The following is a 25,814-nucleotide window of genomic DNA, read 5'->3' as shown; positions in this document are numbered from 1 at the left end:
CTAAGGCAGGAGATTGACAAGTTTGAGGTAATTTAGTGATATCCTGTTTCAAAATAAAATAAAAATGTAGTTTAGGGGCTGGGGCTATAGTTCAATGGCAGACCACTGGCCTAGCGTGTGTGAGGCCCTGGGTTTAATCCTTAGCACCACATAAAAATGAAACAAATAAAAGAATGCTTTCCATCTACAACTACAAATAAATAATTAATAAAAATTTAAAAAGTTTTAAAAAGGGAAAGGTTTATTTAAAAAAATGTAGTTCAGTGGTAGAGCACTTGTCTAGTATGTATGAGGCCCTGGGATCCTTCCCAACACTTCCAAAAAAAAGTGTGTTCTTATTTGTAGTCATCTAAACAAATTAATAAAATTATTTCTGGATCATGAGTATGATTTACCTTATAAAGAAATACTGCCATGGGCTGGGGATGTGGCTCAAGCGTGCGGCCCAGGTTCGATCCTCAGCACCACATACAAATGAAGATGTTGTGTCTGCCGAGAACTAACAAAAAATAAATAAATGTTAAAATTCTCTCTCTCTGTCCCCCTCTCTCTCACTCTCTCTCTTAAAAAAAAAAAAAAGAAATACTGCCACATATTTCTATGCAGCATTTATATGTGCATTTAAGATTGCATTGGCAACAAATTATACTATTCTAATTGTTGTAGACAACTAAGAAAACAACAGCAATGAATTTAGTGCATTAGGGACAAATGAAGGCCAAATAACCTTCTTTTAAGGACCATTTCACAAGGGAAGAAATAGACAATATTATAGGTAAATTATGTCATCATAGAACAAAAGGTAATTTATGTATGCCCAATGCAATAGGAATATGTCAGACTACCCTAATGTTGCAAGTGGTCATTTTGTATCTGCAAAATAATGTCATTCTTATTGGGTTAATGTTCATTTGAAATTTACATTTAAATTTTATTTAAATGGGTAATTTTCCTTTGGTTTTATGCCACATATGGTTTGAGAGCTTCAAATATGTAGATAATGGAACAAAATAAGTCTACATGAGAAGTTGAGGAGTAATTTGTCTATAAACTATTCCTAAAATTTGCAATACTGATGAGAGAAACATTGAGTAAGACTAAAGGTCAAAAATGTAGATTTTATAATATAGAATAGAGGGCATTTATTTAACATGTTTTTTTTAAGAGAGAGATAGAGAGAATATGAATCTTTTTTGTAGATGAACACAACACAATGCCTTTATTTTTATGCGGTACTGAGAATCCAACCCAGGTCCCGCCCATGCTAGGCGAGTGCTCTACTGCTAAGCCACAATCCCAGCCCCTATTTAACATGTTTTTATAAACTACTTCACAACTGAATGTGACAGTATAACAAACTGTGTATTATTTCTGTGTCACTAAGTCTGTGCCATCAATATATATATTTTTTTTCTCTGAAGGATGAAGACCTACAAGAGATGGAAGATTTAGCCAAAAAAATAGAGACTCAGTTTGGCCAGTTTTTTGATCATATGATTGTGAATGACAACTTGCAAGATGCATGTGCCCAATTGTTGTCTGCAGTACAGAAGGCTCAGGAAGAGCCTCAGTGGGTACCAGCAACATGGATTTCCACCGATGCTGAGTCTTAATCAAGCCTCCTGCTTAAAACTGAAGTTTTAATATTGTACCCTTGTTTCAGAGATCTGAAATGACAGTTGCAATCTAAAACAGTATTATTTGACCCATTATAATGTATGCAACTTGTGAAGTACTGTAGTTTATTAATTATTCTTATTTTTAAAAATGTATGGTTAGATATGTTATTGTATGGTTACACAGATTTACCTGTTTGGCTTTTAGGCATTTTTTCCCTTTACTTCATATGAAGAATTGGTAGAAATATGAATTATGTTAAGTTGCTGAAAATGAGAACCTTTCATAGATTTCATATGGTCTAAGTTTCAGGTAAAAAGAGCTTTCCTAAATAAAATAAACAGTACTTAATTTCAGAAACTGTATTTTTAGTTCATGAAACTTGTTTTATGAAATTTGTTTTTACAAAAAGTGCCTACTGGTCCAAATCAGCAAAAATAGCTAATATATACATTTTATATCTAACATCAAAACTTCTACAAATGCCATTGTCATTTATGAATCAGGCTACAAGGAACACATATTCTTCTGATCAGAGGTATAACAATCATAAATTTTCCTAAAAGCCAGCATCCATATGTATGCCTAAATTTGGAAAAGATGATGGACTAGTCCTGTAGATCTGTAGATCTGAGAACACCATAAGATGAGGATATTATTCCAAAGACTTATTTTTCTTTCTTTTTCTAGATCTGAGACTTTCAGTTATTCTCCCTGCCTGTATATTTGTTAATCTTTCGCATCACTTTCTTTCTACATATGTACACCATGCCTCCAATCTCTTAACTATAAAGCAGAGTGTATGATTCAAAAATATTTATGGTTCTTTTTTACTTAGATAACAAATTGCTATCTTTCTGATATAATCAGGGGACATCATAGGGATAAAAGGCAAAAGCACTCTTGGGCCTTGGCTCATAGCCTGACAGCCATTAAAAGGTCCCATTTCACTCACAGATTTTCAGATAACAAATGTGCCTCATTTATCCACTATCATTACAACCAAGGTGGTTCAGGCGACTCATCCCTATCACAGGGCAAAGATGCTAGAAGTGACCTCAAGGTTTGAAGAGTTTCCTAACCCCATCTCTGCTAAGAGCCAATAAAAGGAGCTCTTTTCTTTTGTTTCTTGTGGAGCTGTGTCTCCCTTCCCAAGTAGAGGCCCAATAAAAGCTTAGCCTGTATGTTCCTGCTTGCCTTGACTCGATTTCCTGTCTGTCTTCACTGAGACAAAGTTCCCACTGCAAGGCATCATTTTTTTCCTTTAAAAAAATATTTTTAGTTGCTGATGGACATGATATCTTTATTTTGTTTATTTGTTGAGGATCAAAACCAGAGCCTCACACGTGCTAGGCAAGTACTCTACCACTGAGCTACAATTCCAGCCCTTAACATTTCTAAGAAAAAAAATTACGAAAAAAATTGTCTTTTTTAATACTTATGTGAGATCCGATTTGATTTTATGTTGTGGTTCTTTGAGAAAAAGTTTCTCCACACTTGATGTAGGATGGAGGGTGAGCAGATTTTTTTTTTTTTTTTTTTTTTTTTTGAGAAAAGCAGAACTGCCCGCCTTAATGGAAAGGCAGGCAGGCGCGGATTCCTTCCGTTCTAAGTCAGCCGCCTGTCAAATCGAATGCGGGCGGGGATCTGGCCCAGGGGGTGGCGGCCTCGCCCGGTGCCACGAAGCTCCAGCATCTCGCAGGTCTTGTAAGCCGCGGCGTCGCGGGGAGCGAGGCTCTGGTCCGCTGCATTCGAAGGAGCCCGGGGGAGACCACCATGAGGACCGACGCCGGGCCTCCTCTGGAGGAGGGCTACCCGGTGAGCGGGCGAGGGTCGCGTCTGCCCCAAGGGCTGGCGGGTCCGAGGGTGCCCTAAAGCAGTAGCTATCCTGGGGCAGGGTCGATTCCAGCGTGCGGGGTTCGGGAGGCCTTGCACTCGAGTGCTGCGTACCGGCCCCTGGAGCCTGTCTAGGGTGGGAAGGGGCTGGGAACAAACAGGAAGTTTCCGACGCCTGAGTTCGCGTTGCCATGACGACGCGTCTCTTCGCCGTCCCCGGGCGGGATGCGGTGCTGCAGCTAAAGCCCGGGTTCCAAGAGCTCCCAGACAGGCCTTTCAGCCTTTCAAACAAGGACTCCTCTCCTATTCTCTACCCCTTCCCCCACCACAACAAATCACGGCAAGCACTTAGCCAACCATGGGGGAAACGTGATCGCAGCCCCATCCCCGCTGGAGATTTGGCCGCGATCTCGAGGCCCCTTTTCCGTAATGCTGGTTTGGAAAGGTCAAACCAGGTCCCAGCGCCCCCGTCCCCCTCACATCTTCCTCAGGGGTCACGGGCGCTGGACGGCCTGTAAGGCGCAGCTCGATGACGCACTGCGCTTGCGCGAGGCCGGGCAGCCAAGCGGCAGAGTGGCGCTCTGCGCCCGGGGCCGGCGGCCGCTGGCTAGGCTGAAGACGGAATGGGGAAGAAGCAGGTGGTAAGCGAGCCTTAGAAACTTTGGAGCTGTTAGGACTTTTGTCTTCAGTTGAGCCATCTACTTTCGAGGGTCTTAGAGGTTAGGTTTCTGTACGGAGGAAACGTCATTTTTTTTTGCGGGGCTTTTGAGATGCTGCAGTTATCTAGGGTTCTGGGTCCTTGGATAGAACTTGAGATTAGTGCTTTCACCAGACTTTGCCCTCTCATTCTTTTCCAGTTGTAGTTTTGACTATGGAATAGTATTAAGACATCCTGTCTTGTCATAATCTTGTAGCATTTGTGTTAAAACTAGGGTTTGAATGGACTGCTAAATGGAACGTAGTGTGCTGAATGGGACAGACTACCAGGGTGTCTAAAATGTAAGTCTTTGGAATCAGTGTCTTCTGCAAGCAGCATGAGCTACCTGGAATATTAAATTCGCTTGTAGGCATTTCTGTATTTATTTTTTGAAAGATTTCAGAATGCTTCTTAACTGTAGTACTTTCTGAACTGCACACACTTTTTTTATTCATGTATAGCAGCATATTTGAGCCCACCCCCATTTTTTGGTCGTAAAATCCATTCTAAACTGTGTATTCAAAGTGATTTTTTTTAAAAAAAACATATTATCATGTGGCTTAAAACTTCCACTGGCTTCCCATTTAATTCAAACAAAATCTAGATTTCTTCCCTCTGTCTTCAAGGCCCTAATTAATTGGATTCCTTTCTACATGTTCTTGATAACTGTGCTGCAGCCTTGCTTAGTTTGGCCCGAAGGATTTAGCATTTGCTGCCCATTACCTTATTCATTCATGTCTTAGCTCAAGTATCTCAGAGAAACTTTTCCCTAAGTAGCACTCCTCATTTTAAAACCATATATATGTTTATTTATCATATATAGATATACATTTTATCATATATAACATGTAGATATATACATATCTACATATTTTATCATAAAATGTGTATTTTTATTATATAAACTTTATCTTCTAATGCTTAATCACTACAATGTAGGCTCAGAAAAGCAGTGATCTCTCTTTTATTCCCATCCCTAATGCTTAAAATGGGGCCTGGCTTGTGGACAGAAAGAAATGTAAGAAGGAAAGAATTTTATGTGAAATTTAGAAATGGTAGAACAAATTTACACTGACCCATCTAATTTATATCAGTTCCTCCCAGGTTTTGCTGATGAACACAGATATCAAAAGATTTGAGGATATTCATCTGATCCATTATATTTTCCTGCTGTGTCTGAACAATAGGCTTTTTAGAGGATAGCTTTATGGTACTTGAGATACATGATGGTAAGATGCTCCAGGATTTTACTTACAAGCAATTTTCTTTCTTCCCCTCCCCAATAGCGTCCTCCACGAGCACTTCCACCTGCACCAAGGTAAAAATCTCACTAATTTCATTATTGAGTTTTAAAAATGTAAAATGAGTAAAGTGGAAAAATTGACTAGTACCATTGAAAAAATATGATGCTTCAGAGAAAACTTCCTGAACATTTTAGGAAAAGGGTTCCTAAAGTTTTAAAGGAAAAAAAAATCCTTGAATCATGAAAATAACAGTTATAATTAAAAGTTCTATTTGAAAGCCTGAATATCAACATGATAGAACAATGAATCCATTCTGAATGTTTTAGTGTCTTGTTTATCAGAATTTTGATCCTCTTTTGTTTGCTAGAATAGTTTCCTCAGAGTTTAAGCTGATTTTAGTCAGTGACAAATAAGAGTTCTTAATCTGCTTAATCCACTTTATTAATAGACAGCAAGGAATATATTCAGGAAAATTTGGGGGTTATTTTATTAGCAGTGCAATTAAAAGGCTTATTAGTTATTACTGATAAGGTAGTTTATAACTAGCTGACATTATAAAAACCATTTTTACTTTAAATTTGTAATGATTTAAGTCAGTTTTCATTCATGCAATAAATTTCTAATTAATAGTTTCCTTTTTTGTCTTTGTTGTGCTGATTAAATTTGGTTGGTGTCATATGAAGTGCTGTTCAAGGTGAGTTAGTTTGCTGTTAATATAAAATTTTCTAAATATAGTTTATGGTGTTCAAATATAAGTTTGAAAGCTGGGCATGGGGATATACACCTCTAGTCTAAGCTATTTGGGAGGCTGAAGCAGCAGGATTGCTTCAGCCTGGGAGTACAAGCCAGCCTGGGCAACACAGACCATATCCCCAAAATAAGTGCTCTCTCCCGCTACAAAAATAAAAATCAGTTTGATTTCTTAGTTTGTTTCTCTTAAAATTATATCTGAATAGTGTCATTGATAATACTATAGTATCTACTAGTCATAATCATCTTCCATGACTTTCATTTATTAAATATGAATGATGTATGACACCAGTATGCTTTATTATAAGAGCACTTCATCCCTGAAAGAAGTTACCCAGAACATAACTGTTGACTAGTTTATAACTGTAAGATAGATTGCCCTTTTTTTTGCCCCCTCATTTAGTTAGCATAGGAAAGATCATGCTACACTTTCAAATCTCAGTGACTTAATATCATGTAGGATTATTAGAAATAATATTAGGTCAATTGCAAAATTCATTGTGGCAACAAAGTTGTCCTTTTTCCTCTTCATTAATGATGTGAAATCCTGGTTACTTCTATCTTTTGTTTTTTAAATCTTAACATGCTGCTCTTAACATAGTAGATGACTTTTTCAGTGTTTTGGCCTCCATGTAACACAGATTATTTCTCCCATTCAAGTGCTAACCAGGTCTATCTGCTTAGCTTTTAAAGTCAGACAAGATCAGGCACCTTCTGGGTTGTAGAACCAGAGGCAGATATATATCCCTTCTACTCATAGCCCATTGACTAGAATCCATCAGAGGCCACACCTAAGTGCAAGAGGCTTGGAAGTCAGATGAACATTTGTTAAACTCACTTTCTATTATCACTGTTTCTGACATTACTGATCAGTGTACTACTGATGCCACCCTATGGGTTCTCTTTGACCTTGTCAATTTCTTGCCTTTCCCTTCTAATGTGTAGAAGTTAGCTAGATCCAGGGAAGAGAGGGAAAATATTCCCAACCAACAGTTCTCTTTTGTCTCTCCTCTGCATTGAATTTTAGGTAGGCTTTTCTGTTGATGTTCTTTGTTTTATAGATGATGTTTCACAAAGTCGTCCTAAAAGAAAGAAGTCCAGAACCAAAGCTACACTAGGTAAGAAGTTCTTTTTAGCATGGGATCACAGGTTTCCCCAGGACGTGAGATGTGACAAACCTCACAAATCAGGTAGAGACAAGACCCCAGCAATGTACTGAAACGATAGATTCTGCTAAATTGCTTTCACCGAAGCATTAGTTATTTTCTCACCACCAATAAAGTTTGAGAGTGTTATATTTTCTAAATTTCACTTGATTAATTTCAAAATTAATTCAATGGGGTGAAAAGTAGTTTATTTTAGTTTGCATTTCTCAAATACTGGCGAGGTTATATATTTTAATTTGCTTATTAATACATTTCTATTTCTTCTTTTTGTAAAGAAGATAGGCAAGCAAATGTAGTCAAGTGAAATTATTGAAATCCTGTTAAAATATTTCATGAGGGGAGAGATTGAAATGAATGAACAAATGAAGAGATTTATAAATTACCTGTTATCTGATTAATTATCTGTGATGACTTCATTATGGGTTAATAATGAAGGATTAGAGCCTGATAAAAATTCTTGAGGCAGGAGACAAGTAGAAGAGTTCTCTCTATGGTGTCAACTTTTATAATATTTTTACTTTTTTGATAATTCTAAATATTCTGAACCATTTTGTCCTTCTCCCCTTCTAGTGTTCTTCTTTCTAGCCCTCCCCTACTCTTTTCTTCCTCAGCCTTTCTTATTTATCATTTATATGTTTGCTTAATTTAAAGTCTAAAGTTACAAGTGAGGAGGAAGAAAATAAGATTTGAGGCCCAATTCTGAAAGAGAAAGTGTTACTTTGCAGGAAACATTTTAGTTAATCTTTTTCCTATCTTTTAAAGACTGATTAATCTCTGTTCAAGTTACCCATGTTTTCCTGCTCTGTTTTCCCCTGTAGCTAGTGCTTCTTTGGAAGGTTTTGATGAGACTGTTGTTCATAGATCATCTGAGGGCATTGAGCCACCAACTAATGAACTCAAAGAGCATCCAGAGGCTCCTGTTCAAAAGAGACAGAGGAAGACGAGGCTACCTCTTGGTATGTGAAGAACCAAGAAAATTAATCCAGCATTACCTCATTTTAACTTGATTATATCTGCAAAGATCTTTTTAAAATTTATTTATTGGTATGTGGTGCTGAGAATTGAACCCAGTGCTTCACACATGCTAGGCAAATGCTCTACCACTGAGCCACAAACCCAGCCCCTGCAAAGATCTTATTTCCAAATTAAGTTATACTTATAGGTTCTGGAAGTTCGGACTTGAAAACATTTTTTTCCTTTTCCTTTTTTTTTTTTTTGTTGGGGGGAGCACAATTTGACACAGAAAACACACACAACACAAAGAATGGAAAGACGTAGCATGTTAACAGTGGTAGATTTTTAAGAAGGAAGGATGATTTTTATTTTCTTCATTTATATGTTAGCAGTTATAAGTGGGGGTATGATAATAACATATCTACCCTCATTTTTCCCCCATCCATTTCTCACAGGTGTTTTCTTGCTTTCTTTCTTAAAATATTTACCACTACAACTCCATTGACTTCAGTCAGGAACATGTTACAGGCCTCTTTTGATAATACATGTACAAATTTAGGACTAAAACAGAAAATTCAGATCTTGGTATACATAAGAATTTAGTAAGTGATACCAGGTGTGGTGGTACATCCCTGTAAACCCAGTAGACGCAGGAACCTTAGGCAGGAGGATTAAGTTTAAGGCCAGGCTTACACTCAAAATATTAAAAAGACCCAGACTTCAATCCCCAGTACTGCAAAAAAAAAAAAAAAAAAAAAAAAAAAGAAATAGACATTTTAGATTAGTGAAGAAAGCATAACTTCTGTGTTAATGATAATATAATGAAAACACTAGCTGACAGTTATTGAGTCTTTATTCTATGAATTGTTCACAAGGTAAACAGAATACTATATCATCTTTTTTTTTTTTTTTGTAATGCTTTTTGGCAATGATTTTTTTCAAATTAGAAAACCCAGTGTTTAGAGGAATGGACTCAAACACTGATAGGAGTGTAAACTGACATAGCCTGTCCAGATCGCTAGAAATAAAACAACCCTAATAGCTATGGTAATGAAAGAATGTTATCAGCAACATTATTTTAAGAGTAGAAAATGGTAATAACCAAATACTTAACAACATGATACTGTAAATAAACACGATTTAGCCAATAAATGGAAACCAATTCTTTCTTTAAAAGAATTGTTAAAGTGAAACAGTGATATGGAAAACTGACTATTGGTAAATCCCAAACAGAGGTTACAAAATACTATGCATTGGAGGATTCCAATTTTTTTGTTTTTAACAGATTAGTTTCCTGGGGTGGGATAACAAATTACCACAAATTGGATAGCTTAACTGAAATGTATTCTGGAGGATAAAAATATGAAATCAAGGTGTCCACAGATAGGTCTGCACTTCTCTAAATGGTCTACGATGAATCCTTCCTTGCATCTTCTAGCTTCTAGTGATTGTTAAGAATCCTTGGCATTCTTGCATGCTGAGTCTCTGTGGCAGGGAATATACCCCATGTGTTGAGATAACTCAGTTCTGGAGGAATTAATCCTCTACTATTAGAGGACTATTGAAATCTTGAACCTGATTTTGTCTAACCTTGCTCTGTCTACTTTTTTATTGTTTTGCTGTAATAAACTTTAATGTGTGTGTCATGACTTCGAGTTCTGTGAGTCTTTGTAGCATTATGTGGCAGCAAAATGCCAATCTCTTTCCCCTGAGTATCTGGGTCCAAATTATCCTCTATAAATATAAAGAAATGGGTCATTAGATTTAGGGTTCATCCTAATCCAGTATTACCTCCTCACCTCATCTTAACTTGATTATATCTGCAAAGACCCTTTTTCCAAATAAAGTTATACTGACAGTTTCTTGGAGTTAGGACTTGAAAAAAATTTTTTTTTGAACGCACAATTCAATTTACACATATACAATGAATTGGAAGAATATAGCAGTGTTAAAAGTGAAAGGTTTGGGGCTGGGGTTGTGGCTCAGCAGTATAGTGCTTGACTAGCACATGTGAGACCCTGAGTTCAATCCTCGGCACCATGTGAAAATAAACAAATAAAATAAAAGTATATAAAAAAGTGAAAGTTTTTCAAAAGGAAAAGTGATTTTATTTTATTTTTTTTCATTTATATTGTACTAATTTTCACATAGAGGTATGTCTGGCTTTTATAATAGAAAAAAAGAAAACAGGTTTAGTTAGTGTAAAACAAAGGGAAGAGCATAAGATTGTGAGATTAATGCTGTCCTTTAACATCAGCCCCTGTGAGTAACTTATTACAATTTAGTTTCCCTAATTAATTGTCCTCTTATAAAATAGCAGGTCCTGATTGGATAAAAAAAATAGGAGTAAAAAATAATAGGATAAAAAAATAATAGAAAAGAGAGGGGAATGCAGCACAGTTTTGGAAGACAAGTTGAAGTAGATGCCACGGAGCCTGGAGTATGGAGTATGAGGAAAAGGCAAGGGCAGAAGAGGGCAGAAGGAAAAACAAACCAGGAACAATTCCCAGAGTTTTACTTCAGTGAAATGATTTATCACTGACTCTAAATATAGTTTAATAAAAGCTGCCCTCTTTGTAATTCAATTGACAGGCAGATTTGAAAATTAAGATGGATATTAATAACAAGTTTTATAGTTTGCAAAAAAAAAATGTCTGTAACAGAAATGACCAATTTCAGAAAACTCAGGATCCAACTAAGCTTGGATTCAGTAAAGACCTGTCACTATCCAGAGTGTACTCCACCTTGCAAGTTGAGCTTTCTGAATTGCAAGATTTTAAAATTTTGTTTTCTTTTGCTTAGAGTGATCACTGTAGGATCCACTGCTTATATAGTCTTTCCAGCTGAGGATGGAATTGTTTTATTCAAATTGAATTTGAATGGATATAAGGGCATTTGTGGGAGCCAGTATTTCCAGGAAGGAAGAGTAGCTAGAAGGTTAGAAGTCTCTGTTGACTCATTTAAACGTAATACCTACCTTGGGTGCAGAAAGGAGTTAACATAGAGAGTTGATACTGCTATTCTTAGCAAAGCTTGCTTGTGAAATTGGTCTTTAGTATATGGGAACTTAGATGGTAAGCACTTCCTTACGCTGACATAAAACTATAAGGGTAGCTCATTGTGCACTTGTGCATGAAATATAGTTTATGCTGAACTCCTGGGAATCTGAAATTTTGGCATATGCTAAGCCTATTGATTAGCCCTCAATGAAAACATTGGGTACTAAGTCTCTTTGGCAGGGAGTAGACCCCATGTGTTGTGATAACTCAGTTCTGGAGGAATTAATGCATCTTGTTTGATGCTACTATTAGAGGACTATTAGAATCTTAAACCTGATTTTGTCTGGACTTTGCACTGTCTACTTTTTATTCTTTTGCTGTAATAAACTGTAGTAGTGCATGTCATGACTTCTGAGTTGTGTGAATCTTTCAAGCAAATCACTAGACCTGGACATAACCCAACTCTGGGTGTTAAGATCACTTAACTCTTTTCCATCAGTTTGGCATTCCTATCTTGAATTAGGTGTTGAGAATTTATAGATGTCAGCTTTCAGAAATTAAGAATTTGTAAGAGTAAAAAAAAATTTAGAATTTTTCAAAATTCTCTTGTCTTACAAGAGTCTTGTACATTACTTTTATTGTGACCTTTTAGTCATTGAAAATATAGTTTATTTTATTTTCAGAGCTGGAGACTTCTTTCACTCAGAAGAAGACATCTAATCCATCTTTATTACGAAATGAAAATGGTATTGATGCAGAGCCAACAGAGGAGGCTGTTATTCCAAAACCACGAAGGAAGACAAAGTAATAGTTTATTTATCCTTCCAAATCTTCCTTAGGATTATTCAGATGTTTAATTCAGAGCTACCAAGGGTAGTTTCTTATTAGGTCAATATTTTTTGGTATATCTCTAGCATAAGTAGTATTATGAAATATCAGACCAACCTACTGTTAAATTTGAAAAGAAGTAAAAACTATGAAAGGAAAAAAAATCAATATTGTACTTAAATAAAAACCTAAGGAGTCATCTCTAAGAAATAATAGAGACTATTTTATATAAATTACAAAAAATTAGATATTAAAAATTAAAGGTAATAAATTAGGCCATTTGATTTATCTCCTCATGTTAATAGAATTTGAATTATGATTATTTTAGCAATAGTAATACTATATATTTTAGCACAGGAGATTGTCTTGGGGTAAAAATAGAATGATGTAAGAAATACCCTGAAAGTTATGTAACTTATATTTTATTTGAAAGTGATCCTACAAAGTGATTGATTTATATATGGAATCATATAATTTTAAGTCTGGAAATATCTACATTTTCCAGATGAGAAAACTGAGGTCCAGAGAAATGTTTTACTCATTTGAGTAAAAAACTATTTCTTGACTCTAAGTCTTGGACTCTTTAAAAATTCAAGAATCTTTTTTTTTTTTTTTAACCTAATGTTCTCCCTGATTATAGGAAAACCCAGAAAGCACAGTTACAGTATGCCAATGAACTAGGAGTAGAAGATGAAGACATAATCACTGATGAGCAAACAACTCCAGAACAGCAGTCCAGATTCACTGCACCCACTGGCATTAGCCAGCCTGTAGGCAAAGTATTTGTGGAAAAAAGCCGTAAGTAGTTTCTTATTTTGTAGTATTACCTCTTTAAAAATTATGCAGGGAAATCCTTTGACCTTCTAATTATATTTCTGCAATCTGAAAAAAATGTGGACAGTAATTTATATACTGAATTTATCACCACACTTTATCAGGAGAGTGAAAACTGGACAACCCTAAATGTAAAATAAGGGGAGTGATTTCAGAAGGCTAGGCTTTGTCTATAATAACCTATTTTTTGGTATTAAAATCTTCATAGAGAATTTTTCATTTCATTGGAAGATTCTAATGAAAAATTATCTCCCACATACATATACACAGTTTGATCTCAAATATAGAAAAATGCATAGGACAAAAGACTTGAAGGAAATATACCAGAATATTAATGCTGGTTCATTGTGAGTTATGAGTAATTTTTATATCTCCCCCCATTCCCAACCATTTCTTCATGTTTTATTGTTGTTGATCAGTTTTTGTCAATTGGTAGTGGTTATGGTAGTAGGGCAGGTAATAGTATAATTCAAGTAAAACAAAAGAGAAACTACATGATGATACTACCATATTGAATAAGAAATACATCTTTGTAGCTAAATATATATTTTTTGGAAAAATAGTTCTGATGTTGTGTAGCATGTACTGCTTATAGGACTGGGCTTGCCAGAGCAATTAGAAGAAAGAAATTAAAGGGATACAGATATGAAAAGAGGAACTCAAACTATCACTATTTGCTGATGACATGATTCTATATTTAGAAGATCCAAAAAATTCCATCAGAAACATTCTAGAACTAACAAATGAATTTAGCAAAGTAGTAGGATAAAAAAATTACACCTATAAATCAAATGTGTTCCTCTACATTCAATTCCTGTTAAGTTTCCAATGACATTCTTCATAGAAATAGAAAAAGCAATCATGAAAGTTATCTGGAAAAATAAGAAGCCCAGAATAGCCAAAGCAATCCTTAGCAAGAAAAGTGAAGCAGGAGGCTAAACTATGGAACCAACTTTGGTGCCCTTCAACAGATGAATGGATAAAGAAACTGTGGTTTATATATATACAATGGAATATTACTCAGTCTTAAAGAAGAATGAAATTATGGCATTTTCCAGTAAATGGGTGAAACTAGAGAATATTATGCTAAGCAAAACAAGCCAATCTCAAAGAACCAAAGGCCAAATGTTTTATCTGATATGCGGATGCTAATTCACAATAAGGGGGGAGTAGAGGTATTTTGGACTTGAAAGGGGAGTGAAGGGAGGGAAGAAAGGGAGGGGAGGGGTCACAGGGGTAGGAATGATAGAAGAATGAATCAGACATTAGTACCCTATGTACACATATGATTACATGACCTTTGTAACTCTATATCATATATCACCGGACAAATGAGAAATTACACTTCACTTATTTATGATGTGTCAAAATGCATTCTACTCTCATGCATAACTAATCAGAACAACAACAACTGGGCTTGCAGTTAATTTTAACTTTGGCTGCTGCAATAACAACAGACACTTATTTCTTTTTTTTTTTTTGGTTTAAAATAAATAAGATGCTTTATTTTCAGAGCTATAGTCTGTAAATTGACACTTATTTCTTATGGTTCTGGAAACTGGGAAGTCCAAGACAGGTGCTGGCAGAGTCTATTTTTGGTGATGGCTCTTTTCCTGGCTTGCAGATGTCATTTTATATGGTGGAGAGAGCTCTGGTATATCTTCCTCTACTTAGAAGGACACTAATCCCAACATGGGACCCACCCTTGTGACCTCATGTAAGCCTGATTACTTCCCATGGTACCTCTTCCAAATACTAGCACACTGGGGTTTAGCTCAAGCCTATGGATTTTGTGGGACATATTCACTTCATATTACAGTGTTTAAGAAATCCTGCCCCAAGTGTGATCATGACCATGTCCTACTCCCATGGATATATTCTGGGTAATCTTAAGATAAATTTATGAAACAATTAATTTCTTTTTGTTATTACAGAAGCCATGCTATACATCTTGGTGTCTTTTCCTAAGAAATTAATTGGTTTTCAAATATTGACTTAACATTGATAGTATAGGCATTTAAACTTTAATACTTCTTAAATCTCTGAATCTGAATTTTATAGACTATGTCATGTTAAGGTTTTTAGACTTTGAGTTGAAAGTTTATTATTAAATATAATTGATTTCTAAAATAGTTACTTTAACATCAATTTGTTGAGAAGTGCATTGATGTTGCTTATCTTTTAAAAAGATGAAGAAATTGTATGATTAAGTAACACCTCCCCCTACATACACACAAAAAAGAAAAAAGGTATGAGTCAAAGAGATTTTTATTCAGAAAAACAGCAACATTTCAGTCTTAGGATGAAGCTTCTTAAGTATGGAATAACAGGTTCTCTCTTGCTAGTTTTCATAATTGTATTCTGTGTGTTTAGGGCGATTCCAGGCTGCTGATCGTTCAGAATTGATCAAGACCACAGAAAACATAGATGTGTCAATGGACATGAAGCCTTCCTGGACCACCAGAGATGTGGCACTTTCAGTACACCGAGCTTTTAGGTGGCTGCTTTTATTGAACTTAAGATAAATATTAACTGGGTTTCATAATTTAAAATGAAAGAAAAAGTCTTAGCTGTTTAATTCTGTTAATGTAATTGCAATTTAAAATGGGTTATAAAAATTATTTTTTAAGCCTTCCAATAAAGTTAAACTACTTGCCAGTTAGTGTAAAGAAAAAGAACAGGCTTGGGGCTGGAGATGTAGCTCTGTAGTATAGCACTTGCCTAGAATGCATGAGGCCCTGGCTTCAATTACTGAGCGTGTGCACACACTTGCTTGCATACACATACACACACAGTCTTGTTTTTAGTTTTGATAATATGTCAAATTTTATTCTTTTATGTGAAAAAAATTAAAAATATTTCAGCCTTTTACTTAAGTAGTTTGTGTATAATAGTTAACCCTTTTTCATGCAGGATGATTGGTCTGTTTTCTCATGGCTTCTTGGCTGGCTGTGCTGTATGGAATATTGTTGTGATATATGTTCTAGCTGGAGATCAGCTGTCTGACCTCTCCAACCTTTTGCAACACTATAAGACCTTAGCGTATCCATTCCAGAGTCTCCTTTACTTACTTTTGGCTTTAAGTACAGTTTCAGCTTTTGACAGGTAAGATGTTGTGACTAAATATTCCTCTAACTTTTATTCAAGAGAAAATGCTGAAAGAAATGTGTCTCTGAGTATGTCAGTTTTTAAAATAGAATTATAGTATATTAGTATTTCTTTACCATTTTTAAGCCAGTCTTTGAATCAGGGTGACTTATTTTAACATTATTATATCTGCAAAGACCCTATTTCCAAATAAGGTCATGTTTATAAGTACCAGAAGTTAGGAGTTCACCATATTTTTGGAGGGAATGCAATATAATCCATTAAATGCACATATACCCCTCTTTGTAACCTAATGATATGGGTAATAGAAAAAGGTAGAAGCTAATGAATTTTACAGATCAAGTATAATTTGTTTCTTCAGTATGTCTAAACTGCAGAGTAATGTTTCCTAAAATAGCCTTCTAGTTAGGTATTTTGTGTGGCCTTTGTAAAGAAAATATTCTTGTGTAAGTATAAATTATAGATATGTAAAGCCTAGTAATAAACAATATATTTGGCAATAGAATAAAAAAGAAAAAAAAATATAGAAAAGTAAATTTTACTAAAAGTTTACAATTGCACTGTGATGAGAAGCTTTTGTATTTTCTAGAATTGACTTTGCTAAAACATCAGTAGCAATCCGAAATTTTTTTGCCCTGGATCCAACAGCTTTAGCGTCTTTCTGTGAGTAATAGTTTAATTTTTATGTAATACTTGAATTATATTGTAATTTTGACCCAGGAAAAATATAATCTTATTTTTAAAAAAGTTTATATTATTACTTAGAAATCACTACCTATGGATGTTTAGTGAATTTGTAATTAAAAACATGGTAGATATAATTTTGATGTTATTTTTCACTAGAGGTTCATCTAAATATCTTGTAAAGGTTTCATTTGTACATGAAGACCTGGGTTCAATCTCTAGCACTAAAAAGAAACAAATAAATTAAAGTTTAACTTGTGTTCTATATTTAGAATTTTTAGTATTTTTAAAAACTTTTTTTTTTCAACTTTACATTAAACAGAATCAACCTTTTGGTAGCAAGCACCATTTGGTATCTTTCTGGTAATTTAGAATACATTTTATTCTAGATTATGAGAATATTAATAGAGCTAGTTTTGGAACCTTGAGAAAGTTCATTTAATTTCTTAAAAGATCTTCTAGGTTCTTATTAGTTTTAATGATAAAATAGCATCTAAAGGACTGTATTGTGTTCTTGAAAAATACTATAAGGCTCTCTATTGAAATTGATCAAGTGAATGTCTTTGATACCATCACTCACTAAAGTATATAGTATTTTTGACCTTAAAGAAATATATAGGTCAAAATAAACTTGAGTTGTTAAAAATTATTAGTAATTTTATCTGTCTTTTTCTCAGTGTACTTGACTGCTCTTATACTATCTCTGAGTCAGCAAATGACAAGTGACAGAATCCACCTTTATACGCCTTCTTCTGTTAATGGTAGCCTCTGGTAAGAATTTATAGTAACATGTTAATGGTAATAACAGCAATAGTGGAAATAATGGAATTTTTCCTTCTATGCTTTTTTTTTGGTTTCAGGAATTGAACCCAGGGCACTTAACCATGGAGCCATATCCTCAGCCCTTTTTTGTATTTTATTTAGAGACAGGGTCTTGCTGAGTTGCTTAGAGCCTCCTTGAGTTGCTGAGGCTGGCTTTGAACTCTCCATTCTTCTGTCTCAGCCTCTCCAAGCCAATGGGATTATAAATGTATGCTACTGTGCCTGGCCCTTCCATTCTTTTTATATTTTCATTTATAAATAATATTAAAACCCTGTTTTGATTTCCAAAAATAAGGAAAGGAAATCCCTATTCCTTTGGTTAATTGATAGCTATTGTTATAAATGCCTCCATTTTAAATAAAATGTCTTCTTTTCAAAAGTATATTTAGGGGGCTGGGGTTGTGGCTCAGTGGTAGAGTGCTCACCTAGTATGTGTGAGGCACTGGGTTTGATTCTCAGTACCACATAAAAATAAATAAAATAAAGATATTGTGTCCATCTACAACTAAAAAAATTTTTTAAAAAAATTATATCTTTAAAATAAGTCATCATGTGATGGACTGGATGGAAGAGTGGTTGGAACAGATTCAGAAAAACCAAGCATGCTAGAAAGAGAAGAGTAGGGAGAGCCAACATTTGCAGATTAGTGGCCAAACATAGAGCTGACAGGATCCTGAGGTTTGAGTTTAAACTCAGAGGGACAGTCCTTGGGAGAGTGGCTTGGGGAATGGGAAAGATACTTAATTGAAGAAAAAGGCTATGGTAGTTGGAAGGGAAACTTTTAGGAAACATTTTGGGAACACTAACTTTCCATTTATGTTAATGTTAATAGCAGATCTATTTACAGTTTTAATAACCTTTGAACCTTATTCTCCTGATGTATACGGTGTATTTCATAGGGAAGTTATATTTTATTTCATGTTTTGTTATTTTACTGCTTCCCCCACCCCAAATTCGTAAAATAACTGCATTTGGGTATATAAACCAAAATAAAGATGTTTCTAATGAGTGTTTCTGTATCTCCAGGGCAGCAGGAATTGAGGAACAGATTCTCCAGCCATGGATTGTGGTGAATCTGGTGGTGGCTCTTCTTGTTGGATTATCTTGGCTTTTTTTGTCTTACAGGCCAGGCATGGATCTTAGTGAAGGTATTCAAGAGAAAATGATACAAAATATCCTGAATTCTTCTCTAATTATTTCATAAATCTTATAATATTTTAAAACAAAGATATATTCAAAATAAAATAGTTCAAAAAGAGTAAAAATAAAGTGGTCTAACAGAGTGACAGGAGAAGCATGGAGAAGGACCTAGAGAGCGGGAGGGTGGAAGTGAATGGGGGCATCTGCTGAACTTTTGCATAATCAAGAGGTATTTCTCCTCTTGGAATCTTCAAATAATTTATAGAAATTCTTTGTTCTTTGCTATTCTTAGTATCTTTCTGATGAAAGTATTTCTAAACTTAAAATAAATTGTGCTTTATCCATGTTGTCTCTGTCAGATACATATTCAAATAAATTATTCTTATCACTTCCTCTACTTGGCAAAAATTCTTTAAATTTTTTTAGTATATTTATTTATTTTATGTGGTAAGTTAGAGATGACTCTAAAGACTGCTACTCTTCTCATTGAAAGATGGGGTGTAATTACATTTTCCTTGAAACTAGGCTTGCCTTTTGACTTCTTTGTATAAGGGGGAAGTGATGTTTGGGAAAGCCGGACACAGTCATAATGTAGCTCACAGACTCTACTCAGACTTCTTGGAACATTTGCTTGTGGATTTTCCTCTTTAAAAAATTTGTTCTCTTTAGATATACGTGACAATAGAGTGTACTTTGACATATTATACATATATGGAGTATGACTTATTCTAATTAAGATCCCATTCTTGTGGCTCTACATGTTGTGGAGTTTCACTTATGTTCAAACATGAACATAAGAAAGTTATGTCTGATTCATTCTATTGTCTTTCCTATTCCCATTTCCCCTTCTTTCCCTTCATTCTCCTTTGTTTAATCCAGTGAACTTCTATTCTTCCTTCTCCCACTCTTGTTGTGTGTTAGCATCTGCATATCAGAGAGAACATTCTACCTTTGGTTTTTTTAGGATTGGCATATTTCAGAGAGCATTGATAGTCTCCAGATCCCTCCATTTACCAGCAAAAGTCCTAAAGTCATTCTTTTTTTATGGCTGAGTAATATTCCATTATGTGTATATACCTCATTTTTAAAGAAACTTTAAAAAAATTGTTTTAAGTTGTTGATGGATCTTTATTTATTTGTGGTGCTGACAATTGATCCCAGTGCCTCACATATGCTAGGCCAGTGCTCTACCACTGAGCCACAACCCCAGCCCTTTCTTTATCCATTCATCTGTTGAAGGGCACCTCAGTTGGTTCCATAGCTTAACTATTATGAATTGGGCTTCTATAAACATTAATGTGGCTGATACCATTGTACTATGCTGATTTTAAGTCCTTTGGGTATATATTGAGAAGTGGGATAACTGGGTCAAATGGTGGTTCCATTCCAAGTTTTCTGAGCAATCTCCATATTGCTTTCCAGACCGGTTGCACCAATTTGTAGCCCCACTAGCAATATATGAGTGTACCTTTTCCCCTGCATCTTCACCAACATTTATTGTTACTTATATTCTTGATAATTGCCATTCTGACTAGAGTGAGATAGAAGTAATTTTAATTTGCATTTCTCTAATTATTTTTAGAGATGTTGAACATTTTTTTCATATATTTGTTGGCCATTTTTATTTCTTCTTCTGTGAAGTGTCTGCTCAGTTCCTTTGCCCATTTATTGATTGGGTTATTTGTTTTTTAGGTGTTAAGTTTTTTGAGTTCATTATATATCCTGGAGATTAATGTTCTATCTAAGGTGCAGGTGGTGGCAAAGATTTTCTCCCATTCAGTAGGCTCTCTCTTTGCATTCTTAATTGTTTTCTTTGCTGTTGGCACAAATTCCTAACCCTTCATGGTCTAACATAGTATTTAGTTATCTTGCCTTTAATATGCCCAGTGTCTAATGAGATTTACTAATCTCTACAGCCAGGCCCTTTTTGAACACCTGACAAGAAGAGTGTTAGCAGACTGCTAACCCAACAGCAATGCATTAGGAACTGCTTAGTAGTGCACATTGCACTTCCTTGACAGGTGTTCTACATTTCTATTCTTAAATCTTTCTTTTGGATATTTTCTGGAATTTGGTTATTATTTTTTATTTGATTAATTAATACAACTTGTTTGTCCCAGAAGTGTGAGAATGGAGAATCTTCCCATCATTTTTATTTATAAAAACCAGGACAAAGACTATTATCTTCTTATGTATTTTCATTCATAAGTGTACCTTTTTGCATTGCAATTTTCAAGTTGCTCCAGTAAATATCCTGTTGCTTTATTCATTTTGATGTACTTAAAATATTTTTTTAAAGTCTTCTGCTTTATATATTTTGTCGTTTTTCTCTCAGTATAGTTTTGATTATTCAAAGAATTTTTCATCTAGTTACTTACATTAGAGGAATCTATTTTACTAGATTCTCAAAGTTTTCTTTTTTATATTTCTTGGCATTTTGATGAATTATTTTATCTATGCTAAGTAAAATGTCAACTGATACCATTCTGTGCTGTGGTTGGGGCTAAAGATGCATCTGGCTGGCTTGTGCAACATTCAGTCTAAATCATAAAGTATGTATTGTACAGTAAATATATTTAGAAACCTGCTCTTTTTTAGGGCCATGTGAGTCATATAACATTTTATTTCCATATGGATAAATATAGAATGAGGACAATGCCTAGCTTATTGGATTGTTTTGGTGATCCAATGGAATAACACATTCAACATACCCTACTACACACCTAATACTAGTTCCAAGTCCTTCCTTCATATATGTTCCTTACACTTTAAATTATATGATCACTATAAAATTAGACTTTTTATCTGTACAATAATTCTTGTCTAGTGAATTAAATTTCCTGTTAAGATTTAATATATTGTATCCATTATATTATATAGTTTTATTTCAGGCTTTATGATAAATTTAAAACTTAAACATTTAAAAATGTAAAATGTGGGGCTGTGGCTGTGGTTCTGCGGTAGTGCACTTGCCTGGCATGTGTGAGGCACTGGGTTCGATTCTCAGCACCCATAAAAATAAATAAAGGTCTATCAACAACTAAAAAAAAAAAAGAAAAAAAAGTAAAATGTGTACGTTTATTATTAGCTCACTTTTTAAATCAGATTTCACTGTCAAGAATTCTTACTTGTACTTGAGGGTTTGTGTTACTGTGTATTATGCCAATATTTTAAGAGACTGTTTATAACTAAGCTTTGTAAATCTTTGTGAGATACTAGGAAACCACTTTTAAATATGATCTCTTCATTTTCTTCTCCAGAGTTAATGTTCTTCTCTGATGTGGACGAATATCCTGATACAGAAATCAAAGCCTCTTCATAATACCAACTCATGTTCAGAGGAATAATGATGCAGTATTTTTTCCATTTTTGTTTTTAAGTGTATTTTTATAAGATATGTATACGTGTATTTTTAGTTGTTTTTTGTTACATAATACTGGAAATTTTCTCAAAATTATGGAAAATGTTAAATTTGTACCTCAATTTATACTTAAACATTAATTTCTATAGTATTATCATCTTAATGGCAAAGGAGATAATGAGCCAGAAACCAGCAGGTAAAAGAGTTTATTTTTTATTCTTTCAAATTAGTTATTTTCATAAGCATTATCTGAAAAAGCACTAATTCTGGAAAACCCACGACTTTGGTGTTAAATTTAGGGAATAGGCTAGAAGGGAAAAAAAGGCCTTCATTATTTATTTTTGATGTCTCCTTATTGAACAAATTGAAATATGAAACTTGTCTTCTTTGAATCTGGCTTAGTGGTTGTGTGTCATGAAATAATTATAATATGATGTAATTTAGCCTGAAAGATGCTTTTCTTATGGCTAATAAAATGGAAGAATATCTTTTTGTTTGAAAAATTTTATAACCTTAAATGTTAATTTCCCTTTGAAATTTGTACCAGTGATTTCCATGTCTGGTTAGGGAGCTTTAAAAAACAAATAGCAGGGCTGGGGTTGTGGCTCAGTGGTAGAGCCCTTGCCTAGCATGTGTGAGGCCCTGGGTTCAATTCCCAGTACCACATATAAATAAATAAATGTTCATTGACACCTAAAAAAATATTTAAAAAAAACCCAAAAAACCAAAAATAAACATACATAGCAAAAGAGAAGCTGAGCCAGTCAGGAGGCCTGTGAGCTTGTTGAGCTAACACTTCTGATTGACTGCTGCAGTATCCTTTCTTGTTTCTTGTTTTGAGTAACAAGAAATATGGATAGAAATTCACCATCCCTATTTTAAGCTCTTTGTTGGAGAGATCTTTGGCTTTCTAGGAAATCCTACTCTTGAGGTGGATCCTGCACTGAAAAAGGTATCTTCAGGGCTGTATCCAGTGGTTCCTCACTTGGCATGTGTGAGACTCGACAGCTCAAGACAATGATAAAATTTGCTGGGTGAAGAGGTGGTTGCTGGGTGAAGAGCTGTTCAGCACATCCATAAAACTGATTGGCAAGCAATAAAGATTGTGGAATAGAAGAGGACTGATAAATTGATAACGGAGACAGATGGCTCTGAGAAGCATTCTGTATCTGAAGGCAGCACCATGTAGAAATGTCTTTTGCTATTGGTAAGGCTGGAGCTGCTAAACAGCTGTTTGCCCTGCTGTCACAGAACTGTGAATCCTGGCAACTCGGAAGTCATTCTGCCAGTTCCAGCTTTCCCTGCTGTCTGCCATGATTCTCTTGCTGAACAAGGTGGGCAGTGTAGGGGTTCATGATCCTCCCTGTCAGCAAACTGCAGGGAAGCCATGCTCATTATTGCTGAGGCTTATCATACCTGAAGTCTGTCACCAAGGAGAAATATGGGGGCTCTGCTACTGATGTGGAGGATTGTGATAGGTTGAACAGTGGCCACTAAAGATGTCTATGTCTTAGTCCCTGGAATCTGTGAATATATTACCTTATACAGCAAGAGAGATTTTGTAGATGAGATTAAGGTAATGAGCCTTGAAATAGGAGAGTATTCTGTATTATCCAGATGACCTAGTATAATCTTATGAGTCTTAAAAGCAGAGAACCTTCATGTCTTGATCAAAGAGAGAGATGCTAGTTGTGATGTTGCTGATTTTAAGATGCAGGAGAGGTCTGTGAGAGAAGGAATGTGAGTGTCTTTGAATAGAGAAAAACCTTTGGCCAATAGCCAGCAAGGAAACAGAGATCTTGGTCCCAAACCTGCAAGAAACTTAATTCTGCCAACATCCCAGATGAACAAAGAAACATCTTTTCTTAGAGCCTCCAGAAAGGAATGAAGCTCTGTGGAAACCTTGATTTTGGCCCTATGATACCCCACATTAGACTTGGTACACAGAACTATAAGATAGCAAATGTGTTGTCTGAGCTGCTAAATTTGTTCCTAAAGTCCTAGAGAATAAAGAAGCCTAGAGCTGCTATGGAATGCAACTGGGAAAGCTGGCATGAGTATGGTTGTCTTAGAATTCTTTCAGGGGTCTGGGAAATATGACCTGGACTTCAAATCTCCTGATGACCCCAGGCAGGTACAAAATCAGAGCCACTGGTGCACTTGAACAAATCCTTCATCATGGAAAACCTAAGTGTCTATTAAAGATTCCTTTGATTATGATGATTGGGAAGCAGGAAAGAAGTTTTATTGCAAATGAATGCCCCAGGATTTAGGGAATAAACTCACTGTGGCTAAGTCAAGGCAGATCGCTATGGCTATAGATGAGAATATCAGACCTATTAGATTCTCTAAGGATGAGGTTTAGGTTTGTGGGAAGACAAAAAACAAACAAAAACAGTGGTAGCCTTCTAGAGGCTCATGTAATGTAGTTAGCCATAGGTAGGCAAAGGAGTAAAAGAACCTAGGAGGGAATTGTGGGTCAGATTAATAGGATACTGTGAAGTTTATAGGATATATGGGATTTCTACCGGTAGAGATGGGGCCCCCAGAAAAAGCCACAGCCAGGTGAACCCTGAGGGCTTTTTATTTGAAATTGATCAAAACAGAATGTTGAGAGTCAGTATAACAGTAACTAATATAGATCAACCTAGATTTAATAGTTAACAATTTGCATCATTTGTCTTTTCTTTGTATGTTCTTTTTTTGTTTCAAAGTCTTGAAAATAAATTGCTAAAATCATGGCATTTCACCTGAGTATTTCAGCATGTGGCTCTAAAAATAAGGACACTTGTTTGTGTAAGTACAATGTTACTAAAACAGTTGGAAAACAATAATTCTATAATATCTAATATCCAGTCCATTCTCAGATTTTCCCACTTGTTTCTGTAGTAGTCAAGGTGTACACATTTATTTTTCGTTTTGTCTCCCTTATCTCTTTGTTTAAATTGGTTTCCTTACCTTTTGTCCCCCTCTGCAACATTTCCTAAAAATATTTTTTCAGTTGTAGATGGACACAATGCCTTTATTTTATTTATTTATATGTGGAGCTGAGGATTGAACCCTGTGACTCACACATGCTAGGTGAGCACTCCACTGCTGAGCCACAACTCCAGTCCCCTCCAAAACATTCTTTAATGAGAATTTTCATGGAGACGAACAGAATCAATTGATTATAAAAAAATAATATAGTGATATCCTTTGTATACTTTGTCAGTGTCTCCCAATAACACTTTGTGAAACTATAGTATTAATGTCACAGCCAGTATGTTGAAATTCATCTTATTTGGATTTTCTCAGTTTTAATTTCTATAGAGTTGTACCTTTTGTGTAAATCTGTGTATTGGCCATCACGGACAAAATATAGAACAATTCCACAAATTCCTTCATGTTGTTATTTTTAACCATGCCCATCTCACTTCTGCAGTATACCCCTGTACCCCTGACTCTAACCCCTGGCAACCATTAATCTGTCTTCTGTTTTGAAAATTTTGTCATTTCAATAATATTATCAATTTAATCATACAATATATTATCTTTTGAGATTGCTTTTTTTTCTGCCCTGCATAATTCCCTGTCAATTTCATCCCAGTGTGTGTATCAATGGTTCATTACTGACCAGTATTACAAGGTATTTTGTACTGCACTGTTTACCTGTGAGAGGACATCTAAGCTGATTCTGGTTTTGGCTATTACAAATAAAACTTATAAGTGTTTGTATATAGATTTTTGTGTGAATATTAGTTTTCATTTCTCTGGGATAAATACCCAGGAGTG

The 25,814-nt window shown here is 35.1% G+C and overlaps 2 protein-coding genes across 11 annotated transcripts in view; both read left to right on the top strand.

Moving 5' to 3' along the window:
- Mpp4 (MAGUK p55 scaffold protein 4) overlaps positions 1-1,982 on the top strand; it is a 45,661-nt gene extending 43,679 nt beyond the window's left edge. For all 8 annotated transcript variants that reach the window (XM_078017860.1, XM_021735668.3, XM_021735666.3 and 5 more), the window contains one exon: positions 1,422-1,982. In XM_078017860.1, the coding sequence (XP_077873986.1) occupies positions 1,422-1,613 (192 nt within the window). In that variant the 3' untranslated portion in view covers positions 1,614-1,982. The remainder of the gene's footprint in view (positions 1-1,421) is intronic.
- A 1,214-nt stretch (positions 1,983-3,196) lies between these two features.
- On the top strand, positions 3,197-25,763 carry Tmem237 (transmembrane protein 237). 3 transcript variants are annotated; one of them, XM_078017865.1, is made up of 14 exons: positions 3,201-3,435; positions 3,945-4,094; positions 5,437-5,468; positions 6,078-6,088; positions 7,206-7,262; positions 8,129-8,266; positions 11,947-12,067; positions 12,732-12,889; positions 15,299-15,422; positions 15,839-16,030; positions 16,623-16,696; positions 17,395-17,488; positions 18,566-18,687; positions 21,940-25,763. In XM_078017865.1, the coding sequence occupies exons 2-14, from the start codon at positions 4,077-4,079 to the stop codon at positions 21,999-22,001; spliced, it is 1,203 nt and encodes a 400-aa protein (XP_077873991.1). In that variant the 5' UTR covers positions 3,201-3,435; positions 3,945-4,076; the 3' UTR covers positions 22,002-25,763. The 3 variants fall into 3 exon arrangements, with proteins under 3 accessions (XP_077873992.1, XP_077873991.1, XP_005338964.2); XM_005338907.5 differs by lacking the exon at positions 3,945-4,094; XM_078017866.1 differs by lacking the exons at positions 3,945-4,094; positions 8,129-8,266 and having other exon boundaries at positions 3,197-3,435.
- Positions 25,764-25,814: the final 51 nt, after the last annotated feature.

This window comes from Ictidomys tridecemlineatus, chromosome 7, assembly GCF_052094955.1.
Source record: "Ictidomys tridecemlineatus isolate mIctTri1 chromosome 7, mIctTri1.hap1, whole genome shotgun sequence".
NCBI classification, from domain to species: Eukaryota; Metazoa; Chordata; class Mammalia; order Rodentia; family Sciuridae; genus Ictidomys; species Ictidomys tridecemlineatus.
This window is presented reverse-complemented; position numbering and strand designations above follow the sequence as displayed.

Excerpts from the sequence above, each read along its gene's own strand:
- Tmem237 (XM_005338907.5), top strand. The coding sequence starts at position 3,394 with ATGAGGACCGACGCCGGGCCTCCTCTGGAGGAGGGCTACCCG. Across the intron at positions 8,267-11,946 it reads GAAGACGAGGCTACCTCTTG|AGCTGGAGACTTCTTTCACT; the intron begins GTATGTGAAGAA and ends TTTTATTTTCAG. Across the intron at positions 17,489-18,565 it reads TCTGTTAATGGTAGCCTCTG|GGCAGCAGGAATTGAGGAAC; the intron begins GTAAGAATTTAT and ends CTGTATCTCCAG.